The 13,103-nt window shown below is 41.8% G+C and overlaps 1 protein-coding gene across 6 annotated transcripts in view; it reads left to right on the top strand.

The window, feature by feature from the left end:
- Positions 1–13,103, top strand: part of LOC105566847 (potassium voltage-gated channel subfamily H member 2) — a 104,579-nt gene that overhangs the window by 76,114 nt on the left and 15,362 nt on the right. For 3 of the 6 annotated variants that reach the window (XM_012021193.1, XM_012021191.1, XM_012021197.1), the window contains 3 exons: positions 10,373–10,616; positions 11,235–11,422; positions 12,768–12,788. In XM_012021193.1, coding sequence (XP_011876583.1) covers positions 10,373–10,616; positions 11,235–11,422; positions 12,768–12,788 — 453 coding nt within the window. The remainder of the gene's footprint in view (positions 1–10,372; positions 10,617–11,234; positions 11,423–12,767; positions 12,789–13,103) is intronic. The other 3 variants (XM_012021194.1, XM_012021196.1, XM_012021192.1) reach the window with 1 other exon arrangement.

The raw sequence follows: 13,103 nt of genomic DNA, 5'->3' as shown, positions 1-13,103 counted from the left end.
ATACATTAGTAATAGCCACCCATTCTCTTCTGTATATACCGTATCTCTCGATTAGTAATATTTTCTTCGTATTTTTCATAAGAAAAAGTACGAGGAAGATTTTACTAGAGAAGGGGAAAGCTTATGCCAAGTTTGCTTGGTAAAATAGAATGGCGAACTTATTACCTTCGTGATACGAGAATGGTGGTTTTATTTTAAAGAAGATTCGCGGGAGATAAATACGACGTACGTCGAAACGGAGAGAGCAAAATGTCGAACAGGAAATTGAAGCTGTGTATTTGCAGCTAGTTCTCTTGAATCAGTCATTTGGCAAAGCCTGAATGTTCCCCCGTTGAGTTCCTTCGATTAGCTCGACCAATACCATTTTCATCAAGGGAGACGTATTGTTTTCAATGAAAACACCGGTGACGACTTCATACTACCGGCTAGTTATGGCGAAGAGGATAAACATCGCATTACCATGCCTATCCCTCAGTGGTAGACGCGTTACTGCTATTTTCAGACTACACATATGTACACATGGTGCATTCTGGTAGGCTACTGCCTCGTTGAAAAACATCGATCGTCTTCCCCCACCCCCTTTAAACTCGCAGTTAAATATCTCAAATAAAATAACATTAACAATTCATAATAATAGCGAAAATTGCGCGACGCAATGGCGAATTGATTCAAGCTTCACACTTCAATTGTCGCTCGCGCGTTATCGCACGTCTTACCTGTCATTATTACTTGCAGTATAAAATTGCATTTCTAATGATATGTCGAATTGCGCACGTTATAATTTCGCAAGACCTTAACTCGTTTCCATTGCAAATTGCATAGCCTTGCCTTCAACAATTCTGTTACGCTAGATTATAGCCTCGCGCTTTATGCCCTGCCAAGGTTTTACAAATGAAAGTGGAAATTACGCGATGTAATTTGTTAGAAGGGTCCCTCGGGATGCTATTGAGCAAATGCGCCTTTATGCGGCCCATTATGTGATACGTCGTTCTGAACGGCTGACAATTAGCGCTTTCCTGCAATTAGACGTGACAACCGAAGTATCAGTACATCCCCACCTTTTGACATAAGATTAAATTAATTGATCGGATGCACTTTTCAACGTAGGATCCTCGCGAGAGTAGCGTGCAAATTAATTGCTGCAGGTGCTGCACGGGCATGGGATAATGTATTGTACAATGATAAATTAAATTCCCCGAAGACGCGAATACGATTGTGATAAAAGCGCTTGATAATGTTTCACGTCGCGCGCAACTGTGCAGCCGTTATCAGATCGATACGTAACTGTCTCTTCGCGAACAAAGGAAGATGACACGTGCAAGGAAATGAAGATAAAAAGAATTAATATTATATTTTAGAGCTGTACATTTAAACTACTTAGAACCATACAAAATATAAAGATCACTTGTATTTTATTACAATTCTAAATGTAGAGTAAGTTAACAACTCATTGAATTCATTATAATGCATTCCGCTCGAGGTTTGATTAATCAAGACCAATTGAAACAAGATCGTATTAATTAACGCGTAGTTAAACGAAGCTATATAAAACACCGTAAAGCCATATGGAATGACTTTTCTTAATTAGCGTACGAAGCTGACGATAATACCTTGCGTCTTTTTATAAAGATTGCAAGTGGATTACGTTTGTTTATAGGTTAAATCCCGTTCTATCCGCCCGTAAAACACACGACGTTCCACGATTTACAGTCCGGACGCCTGAAAACACATTCTCGGCGCCTGCTTGGTTACTTTTAGTAATTACATATTTTACGACAAACGTGCGCAATATCGTAGCGTCTTTGAAAAAATAACCGCAGTCATTAAACTTGGAAAAAATGTTACTAAAAACACAAGTCAAAATGTAGAACAATAATTAATCGATTCAATTAGAAAATTTACTTAATTTAAAGCAAAAATTTCCCGTTGAGCGACTTATATTAGTCTTACAATTAATCTCAATAGTTTCGCATTAAAGTATGTCGCTTAAAAATTACGGTAAAGCAAGCGTCGGACACTTTTTACAAACTATTAAAACCTTTCTTTACAGCTAATTTCTCCAACTGAACAAAGGGAGATATTAAAATTTTTAATTGAAAGGACTTACAACGAGAATGCAATTGTGATTGTAATTTCAACGGAAGGTTCCGCTTACTAATTACGCTAATTAAACGTGAATTGGAACCAACAGATTAGCGGATTAATAATGAAAAGAGAAATAAACTGTCCCATTGTCACCGTGCGGGCGATCTCGATTGCGACGCTGCCAACATTAATTAGAAACGCTACGCGACTTTTTGTCCTCCATTGTTGTAGCATCGCGTGTTTTTATTACCGTAAAATGAGATACTGTGCACTTCTTAGCCGTATCGCTGCACGGTTAAAATGGTTCATCGAACACGCTCATAAAATGTCAGTCGCCATCGCTTAACACGACCTTTCCGAGTGCACTTAGCACACGGTCGATGCATTATTAAATCAATGTCATATAATCACACAAAACAAATTGAAGCGGAAGTTTCGCTCCGGTCCATATTAACTTGTAATGCGTAATAGAATTATTGTTGGCGTCTGATGGCACAAAATCGATGTGATTGTCTTGTTGATCTCTAATCTGACAACTACTAAGATGCACGCGTCGCTCTGTTTATTGCACTTACTGTTAATCGAGTTCCAAAATCGTGAGTTGATTTAAATGCAAATTTCTCGCGGTTTACAGCTCGAGGGAAGACGAGTAATTACGAAGGTGGAAAACTCGAGCTCTATGCGAGAGGAGAATTCTGATGTCGTTCGGATGAATCAGCCGCGGCAAATATCGACGAATGCACCTTGACACTTTTATTTATCCCGTTCTATTTCTGATTTTTACGGTCTCTTTATTACGACTCACGCCCCTCGATACTGGGACAAAGCTGTTGGCGATCTTATATCCTCGTCACGACTGCAATATCCGAGAGCGCATAAACTTGCTGGGTCCGCGAGTGTTCTCTCCTTTTCGGCATCGAGAAAAAGTTTCTCTCGGATTTTGTTTTCGATGACGAACATTTTAGATTGTCGAATTATTATTTCTGTTGTAATCAAATATCCATTATGTATATTATTAACAAATAACTGTCGAGCACGAGTGATTGATGTTCCAGTGTAGCGCTCGGGTTTTATTATATGAAACTCGAACATGTACGTTTTATCTGGGGGAATTCGAGATTAGCTTATCGATTTTCCTGATTACGATTGATCGCCCTTCTCGCAGCCTATATTCCAGATTATTAATACGACGAATTTCCACCTCATATTTTGCGTTATGAACTGCCACTGCCAATTCATTTGGCTCTGATATAAATCTACAAGTATAATCCATCAGTGACCAAATTGAATTTTCTTTGTTGAAGAAGATCGATGAAGTTAGTAACAATAGGATACAATTATTGGCACGCCAGAATAGCAAATTAACTTGCACGTATTGCAAACGTCGCAAATATCGTGGAAAATTGGAGTGTGTTGCACGATTGACCGAGTCTCGCAAACTTTGATTGTGTCTTGTAACATATCTGCTCCTCCCCGATTCCCCGTCTTTTAGCCTCATTTCTGATTTTTACGATCCGCTTTTACTACCCCATGCGTATCCAAACCTCGGCTTGCCGCATTAACCGGGCCGTGAAGTCGGGCGGGCCGTAGGCGAATGTTTTCTGAAAGCACTCCTCGGCGCCGTTGCTCTGGCTGGCCGAAACAGATCTCCTCGTCCCGAGCGCTTAGTTTTGCCGCGCGTACGCGAGCGTACGGCCGCGGAATTGTGACGAGAACGCGGGCCGAAATTAGATCACTTCGCGAAGTCCGCTGGAATTCGTTCGGCGTCCCCGAAAGGCACTTGACTGGAACGAGCAGAGCTTCCGCAACACGCGACGAAACAGCAGCGACGATTGCCGTTATTACCGTAATTCGATTTTCCTGTGGAAAACGAATGGTGGGTCAACCGAGGAATAGTGGGAGGAGGATTCTATGAAATTTCACCAAAATGCCTCAATTAAACTTGACTGAAAGCCGAACTTTCTCCCGATCTTAAAAACAGCATCGGCAGCAAACATATTTAATTCTTATGAGAGAATCCAATGTAGTCTAACAATCTCCCCTTGTGAGATTCGTCGGAAATCGATGGGCTGGAATTCTCAAACCCGAAGACCGTTTAATATTATTTTGATGAACGTCGCTATCGGCCATTTTAAACCGACCCTTCTGCGACTACATAAAACCGCAAAATGTGAGTGGAGGAGACCTCGTGAAATTCGCTGGAATTTGCTCGACGTCCCCGAAGGCTATCCAGCTGGAATCAGCCAACATTCAAGATTTCGTTTTAACACTACAGTCGCAAATATTATCGTCGGTTCTGCGAGGTATATCGAAAACTTTTCACCCCGGGAGATTTCTCAGGATTACGTAGGAATCCCCGAAGGATCTTTGCTTGAAGTACATAAATAAATCGATAAATTGTAAACTGATCTAAACTTTAACTCTTCTACGATACTAAACTGATCAATTTTACGTTAATAAACGAATCAATTTAACGGATCTCTCGATTATTTTAAATCTCGTAACGAAACATTGAATATATCTCAGTGCTTGTTACTTTGAGTAGACATTCGGAAGTCGGAAATAATAATATAAATTGAGTGTAAAAGTGCTACTAACCATAAGACAAGCAGCTCCACTGAATAATTCAACGAGAACGTTTACGACAGAGGGGTATCAAACTTTCGCAATCAACAGATCAAGAAGACTGGTTCTTTGAACGTACACGTTTGATACTTCCTCAGTTCCACTATGCCTCAATAGTCCCGGTTTAAAGATTACTTGAACCGGTGATGAGATCTTTTGTATGGCACGCAGAATCACAAAAGCCACGAACTCGCTTTGGCGAATCGATCGAGTTTCCTATAAAGACGACATAAAACTCCCCCTTTGTCCTTGTACATCGAAGAAACGCTCACAGAGCTCTCGTCCAATCGATGCTGTCTGTGCGGGAAATACGTCTACCTCGTATTTGGCGTACAAAAATGCACGTCCAAATTTTCACATTTGCTTTAACAGGCCTCTTCGGGTCGAACTGGTTAAATCTGATACGAAAGTGTTAAGTTTCTCCCCGAACTTTTCGTCTCTAAACGATACTTCAAGTAAACAACGGTCGAGAATAAGCTGAGACTTTGTGTATACAGAGGTGTTTTCCTTTTCGAAATACAAATCAGATGCGTGAAGAGCTCAACGAGGATAGCATAGCTCACCACTGACATTTGTCATCAACCGCAAATACTCTGCAACTTTGGAAATCTTACTTTACGACAAGTCCCGCTCATAATGTAAATTTCACGCACCGTACGTCCCGAAGAGACGCTGGAAATCACTTAGCGCGAAAGTTTGGAAAAACGCAACAGTGGAACAGGTGGTTTCCCCGACGTTGTTTATTTTCATTTTCGCGCGCATGCCAAAAGCGCCAAGGCATCGTGAGCAGTGGCAGCGTCCGAACGAGGTTCGCCGCGGTTGAGAATGACACTGGAATTCTTCGTGAGAGTGTCAGGAACCATGATGCGCTCGTATTTCATGAAGGGAAAGAAGAAGAAGTTCGGTTCGACCCTGTCGACGGTAATCGATGTTTGTATTACAATACTATTTTAATAGAATTTCGAAAAAGTTATCTTTCGTACGAATTTATTGTCAAATTTTGTAAGATGCCACTAACGTAGTTCAATCTTGAGCATTTCTATTCATCCAATCAACATTTATTGTTGTTCCACCGAAATCTGATATAACCGTGTACTTAATCATTATCGTATAAAATATTACAACGAAAATCCTCTTCAAAGTTTGTGTAAAATCATGTAATCGTGGAACGACACGGTGTTTCGAAAAAATTTTTTAGAGTTCTCTGAAGTTTTACCATACATTTTACTAGCACCGTCGCAAAATTCTCCAAAATGCCGCGTTGTCCCACGATATGCTCGACTCTTTTATTATTGTCGTTATTAGTTTTATATAAAAATAGAACGAAAGGTTTAAAGTGCTATCAGATATTTTATAAATTATTCGTTTATATCGCTGGATTAAACATGAGTAACTTGAAATTATTTAATCTCTGCAAAATGTGAGAGTGTGAATTACATTCCATCAGTGAATTTATAAGTTACGGGTTTCCCAACTAGCCGAGCATTTGAAAATGTGTGAAAATATATCGAGACCTACTTTATCAGTAGAGACAATCGGACAATTGTTTAAACTACGCACTTCGTGTTTCGCGAGTTTACTTTGGCGATATGTGCACTGCTTTCTCACTCTCTCACATATCATCTTAATCTAGCCACATTGTTTATTCGCGTTTATCAGGGCCATCAAATGGCGAACGTATTCGTCCAATTTGCGGTGGAATGGCGCGTACATTCCGCGCGGTATCGATCGTAATATTGCGTAGTCCTGATTGAAATCCGACAGACGCATTCATCGGGCTGACCCGTTATGCATTACGAGGCCGTATTTCTGAGAAGCGCTAACGTGGAAGCTTTGACAGGAGCTTTCTTCCCGTTAAAACGGATTATAACTCCGCGCTGTCATCGACGCGACCTCATTTTCAAGGTGGCACTTCGAAATGCGTCGCTCACGTTGCGAAAATATACGTCCAATTGCTCCTGAATGGAATGCCCATGTGGCAAACGTCATTGTCTCGGCGCTCGATCGAATTAGCTCGGGACAAATCTCGCCTAATTTTAGGTGACTTATAACACTTATGAAACGCCACCATATTCGTGAGACGCTTCGAACAAAATTAGCACGATGAGTAACTGTCGCTTTATTCTCGTCGCTAAAGGGGATTTTAAATGCGACGCCTAAATTTTCTGTTTTACTGCCACGACGCTATATTTACGTGACTCAAAGAGTATTCCCGAGCTTTGTGCACGATGATTCCAGAAGCTGCTGTAAAAGCGTTCTTATCGCTACTGAAGCTGAAGATACATATTTTACTTGTGCACGTCGGGCACATATTTACGCGGGGAATGGCTCCACTGTGAGTCTGTAAATATTAAATCGCGAATTACCTATCGTAAATGGCTATTCTATGGCTTTCGATAAAGGTACTTCAAACTTTGCGCACCCATATTTTTCGTCGCCGACGCTTATCTGGAGATCGTAGAAAATTTTGAACTTCTATTAGTTTCTATATTGAAGTTTATTTCGTTCGCACGAATCCCTTTCGTTGCAACGGGACAGAATTTCGGACGACAGAATTTCTGACAGATTTTCTGACAGAATTTCCGACGGAATATGAATCTCGTGCCGTTGCGCTCGTAACATTTTTCGCGCGACTTATTTCAGCGCTATTTTTCCTGGTTCGTTGAACGCTGGTACATTATGATGCACGTAATGCAGCAGTTATTCGATAATTCCAGGTCATGGCGCGTAGTAACTAGCCAATATTATCCACCGCATCCTCTTTCGTATACTCAATTACTTCATCGCCATTACATCGTCAGATGAAGCGTCTTAGATCGGGATTAAATCGAGGAGAAATTCCACGCCAACACCTGCAAGTGATCCAGTTGCAGTTATTACACTGGACTCCTTTTTTCACTCTTAATTCTCGCCATTTGATAAATTATTTCATTCAACTTTGTATTTCGAACGTGTTCCAACGTGTAGAGAAGATAATTTATAAGATGGTAGGAAGTTTTGAGGTAAAAAATTGATGCATTTATTAATCCGGATGGAACTTGTTCGTACCTTAAGGCAGTAAAAGGTCTTGCAGTTTATAAAGGACGGCACAAACTATTGCAATAACTTCGGGTCATTGGAATGAGGTCGCCCTCGCGATCCTTCTCACCTAGCATGAATAAAACATGACCTACCTGAATTTACATCCTCGCGGCTGTCTCTGACGAGCCAACCACAGCGAGTTTCTACTTCACCCTCCTGACCCGCCTGACTACATGTTTTCCACCAGATGGAAGCTGATAATAAAAAGTCGATAAAGAAACTAAGGAAGAAACTAGCAAACTATATCCTGAATCTCTTCGCTTTAGAAACATTTTTGCGGGGCGGATTTACTTGTTATTGCATATTCGATAAATCGGATGAGATCAGAATGTGAGTGCGATACAATCGCGCCGCTCCAGATTTAAATTCGAGATGATAATCGCATATCGATCAACAAAAATGTCGCATCTCTTAATCCAGAGAATTGCAATTTTCCAAAAAAGATACGACAATAATATTTTACGTTTAAAAGTATGGAAATTGTAAAACAATAAATTTAGGAATAAAATTAAGATGGACGCAATTGAAATGCATGGAAGTGCAGAGCGCAGTGATAGTGAATACTCGGAACCAGCGACGCGATGGTGAATAATGATGTTAGCATCCGCATCAGCAATATCCCCATTTTCCATTTTTATGCGCTTATCGGTCGCTTATCGGCGGGGGGTTGATAATAATAAATCGACGACACGGGGGACGAGGAAAGGGGGAGCGAACTGCGACTTTCCTCGGGATAGGATCGCCAGTTCATGTCATGAGCCTCCTGAGTGCGGGTCATCGTTATCGAACTCCGGGCTAATTTCTGCTAGGCGGCCGAAGACTCTGGGCGGCACAATGTTGTGCCACCGACACTTGTCGGGCCGAAATATGCTGGCTAAGGGTGTGACGGCGGTGCTACCCTAACCCGCATAACCGCTTCTCGTGAGCGGATAGCTAGCCAGCCAACCCCGAGCCAATCGAACGAACGCCTCCCTTCGTCGGGCCGCATTGCATCAGTGTTAAACTGGCGCTCGGACGGCACTCTTCCGGTTCTTCCCACGTTCAAGCGCGCCGTAAACAAGCGTCCCCGATTCCGAGCGCCGTGTGGGATCGATAGCTCGAAATATTGCCCCGGTTTCGGCAAAAAAGCTCCAGAGCTACCGATCCATTCTATTTCTGATCGCGACGCCGAATCCGCGAAAAGCTTCACGCTCGAAGCTTATTCCATCCGGTGATCGATAGTGGCTGCTCCCGGAGGAATACTGATATATGCTTCCGGTGTTCCTTGGTATCGCGTGTTTGGTGAATTCCGCGCGAATCGCGGCCGTTTTGTACGACCTAGTATCTAGGTGACGTCTCTACGACGATCGCCGTCGTTCGGAATTTATTACGATGGAATCGAGCGCGGATTTTCGAAGGAATCGCGGATTACAAAGAAGACTAAGTGGTTGAGTCCTCACTCGAGCACGAACCCAGGTGTTTTAAGCGCGTTCGCCAAGCGTTTGTGACGGGTAATCCCTTGTTCGAGTATGGGCGAATTGCCCGAGAAACAATAGTGGATAACAGACTCGGCGGAGAAGAGTTCATCAACCGTTTGGAGGCGATGCTCTCGGAGATGTGGAGCGGCGCGATGCGAAGGATCTACTTTCATCCACCAGCCGGATCGGATTGACGAAATGGATGTACGGGAGGATTTGGCCTAAACTATTCCCTCACGGGGGAGATCTCGCGATTTCTGTCGTCAATTTACGTCTTCGCCGATCGATTCTCGGTGAACTGCGCGCGTCTTAAATGGCAGAAGCCTGCACTGAAAAAAATTTCTGGTTGAATTTGGACGAATCAGATAATTCCTTTAGGATTTACCAGAATTCCTTTAGGATTTACCAGAATTTCTGTAGGATTACAAGAATTCTGGTAAATCCTAAAGTAATTCTGGTAAATCCTAAAGGAATTATCTGATTCGTCCATATTCAACCAGAAATTTTTTTCAGTGTGGTTTTTTATTTTCTACTTAACTGTTAACCAGAGATTAGTCGACTCTCCATCTTTTTCTACATTATTATCTAAGAAGAGACTGGTAATCGATTAACCTCTGGTCAACACTTAACCAGAAAATGAAAACCGGGCAAGGGAGTCCGATAAGTAATTCGAAACCCTTCTGCGCCAGACGGATCAGCAAATATAGTAGTCTTGCTCGTAGTCCCTTCGGTGCTGTTTCGCCGTGTATCTTGTAAGCGATGTGAAACACCGTTCGCGCGCATCATGCTCCTCACGCGGCGCCCTATAAGTGTATCTTATTCGCAATGCAATTTAACGCGAACGACGTTAAGCTGGTGTCGCTGCATCGCGTAACGACGTTTCGACGGTTCTGCCGGAACGTTGCCGCGAGGTACAAATAACGTGCTGACGGAAACTTTCCCGTTATCTCTCTGAAACGTGACGTATTGTCTTATACACGTAAAATGCTCTACTCGCACTTAAAATTTATACAACAGGATAAAACTTTTCGCCGGACACGAGATACTTTATTCTAGACGGCGGTTTGGAGCGAAGAATAGAAATGGAGCGGACCTGTCTCAAATTTCAATATTGTCTGTCGCAGGTGTTGTCCCTCGGAGCAGACGTCCTCCCAGAGTACAAATTACAGTCCCCCAGAATACACAAGTGGACCATACTACACTACTCGCCGTTCAAGGCGGTCTGGGATTGGATTATATTGCTGCTCGTGATGTACACCGCCATATTCACGCCGTACGTCGCCGCATTTGTTCTATCGGATCCGGATTACAACAACAGAAAGAACAAGAAGTACAGTGACGATCCCATCGTTATTATAGACTTCATAGGTGAGCCGAAGTTTATCGCTGAAATTTATTTTTAGCGCAAAATTGTGCGATTTATAATTCGTGCAAAAATAATTAGGATGTTTAGCAGGACAGGTAGTAATAAGAGTAATATTTATACCTAAGCATTCGAGACTAGAATGAAATTCTATAATAGAAATCAGTTCGAAGTAAAAGTATGATGTTACATAGCTATCGGACAATGAGAGAGAAGACCGGCTGTTACAGTATTAAGTTTTAAAATTGATATCGACGCCCGAGCAGCATTGTATAACGTTTCATACAATGTAGGATAACACGTGTCGCAGTGACAATGTGTCTGAAACAATAGAACGGGTAAAGAGACAATAGTACGCGAATAGAACGCGAACGGAAAAGAAATCGGAGAAACGTCCAAATGAACAGTTCTGGAGATGCTATCTCGCATTATTTTTCTTCGATCGATTTCGCTGGAAACACTTGGAAGAACGCAGTCGTATGACTCGCCATTGTCCGGACACAAATAAAATAAACGCAGTTGACTTGGACGTAACGAGATGCATTATACTACAACGGTTTATTTTCAAATGGTAGAAAATGATCGATTTCTTGAGAATGCAGCAATATATCTTTATCTTTCAGTCGACGTCACATTCATCGTGGACATCATTATAAATTTTCGCACGACGTTCGTCAACAGCAACGATGAGGTGGTCTCCCATCCCGGAAAGATAGCCGTCCATTACCTGAAGGGTTGGTTCATCATCGACCTGGTAGCTGCCATTCCCTTCGACCTCCTACTCGTCGGCTCGGACACCGGCTCGGACGAGGTAAGTTCCGTCGCACGCTTTGCATTACCTTAGATTATCTTTCTTCAAAGTCGGATCTGGTGTTCAAGGGACCACACTTTATGCCTACTAAAACGATCCATTCACGAATTCAGTAAACTGTAAAGAACGAGTCGCGTGAATCAGTGTACTTTTTAAACATAAACTGAAGGAACAGAGATAATTTGAAAAGAAACGGACTTGCGAACGCCAGATCGCCAGAGTTTTCTAGAATGTCGGTGTTAGCTGGTAAATATGATTAGGATGACATGCCGAGCCCAAGTTACGTGCCCATAGATGTGACTTTACCGGACTGGTGCTTAGTTCGTTTCTCCCTATTTTCGACCATTTCTCTCGGTGTTGAATGATTTCGTTTTCCTTTGTCGAGAGTTAGTCGAGTCGTCGTGTTAATGTGCACACATTGTATACGTACGGGCGAGCGAGAGGCGTCCTAATGGCTTCTCGCTGTCCGGGACGATTTTACACAACGTTTAACGTGTGCTACACGTGCGTCGAGAATCCATCACACAATGAAGGCCGATTTTCCATTTCGACATCCAGATTCGCGTTTACGCCGCTGTTAACAGACAGAATTATAGCTGAACGCACCAACAAGTAGCTATACGATGTTTAATGTCAATTATGTCAATCGCGAAGTTATGTATTACGCGAAGCAATATGCGTAACTTGACGTATAGGTGAACCAATCCATTTATCTCGAACTGTCTCGTACCTGTACGCACACGTATGCATACACTCTTCATAAATATGTAAGTAAATATATAGTTTGTCGCTGTGAAAATTTCTGCTCTGATTGTCAAAATATTAGACTATACTATATATGTCAGGTTTTCGTCAAGATTCTTTTCTGTTTTTTTTTTTATCGTGTTACTTTTCTTATTCGTTTCGTTGAAGTGATTCTTTTGAATTTTCTCTCATGAGTTCGTTATGAGATTTCTCTAACGAGATCTTTATTTATCTCTCTCTTTCTCTCTCTTTCTCTTTCTCCTTCCTCGATTTGCGTGAACGATACCGGTGGCTAATGAAGATAGTCTATGTAGGGAATAAACGATGAACAGAAATAGCTCTTCCTGTAATTAATTTAATTTATCGCGCTTCTGTAAGAGAGACAAGAATATCATTTGCATCCCCAGTCAACCCGTTTCCGTAACAATGTAATTAATGAAGTCATCCATCTCGGCAATCTGTTCGAAGTGAAACGAGTCCAGAATGCATACGAATTTCTTGTTCCTATTTTAAGCAAACGCTCAATCTGGAAAATGAAATTATAAATCATCCTCATAATGTGAAAAGAATAAATTTTAACCTCAGTTTAACGTTTCCGTAGCTCGGCTTGGACAAGGACGAGGTTAGTTAACACATAATATACACAAGAGATCCTCACTAACGTGTCTTTTCTTTCGTTATTACTTAATGAAGAGTACACTCCACATCGTTTTCACACACCAAACGATTAAAAATCACCACCGCAATCACGAGTTTTCTCTACTAACTTCTATCTATATATTTCTCTCTCTCTCTCTCTCTCTCTCTCTCTCTCTCTCTCTCTCTCTCTCTCTCTCTCTCTCTCTCTCTCTCTCTCTCTCTCTCTCTCTTTTACAAACTGCTTAACACATGTTACTCATCTTAAATACTTTCAGCACTGTCTCTCTTGCAATATCAA

Source organism: Vollenhovia emeryi, unplaced genomic scaffold (assembly GCF_000949405.1).
Source record: "Vollenhovia emeryi isolate VEMERY1.0 unplaced genomic scaffold, V.emery_V1.0 DF939142.1, whole genome shotgun sequence".
Lineage (NCBI taxonomy): Eukaryota > Metazoa > Arthropoda > Insecta > Hymenoptera > Formicidae > Vollenhovia > Vollenhovia emeryi.
The sequence above is the reverse complement of the archived record's forward strand: the minus strand, read 5'-3'. Positions and strand labels throughout refer to the sequence as shown.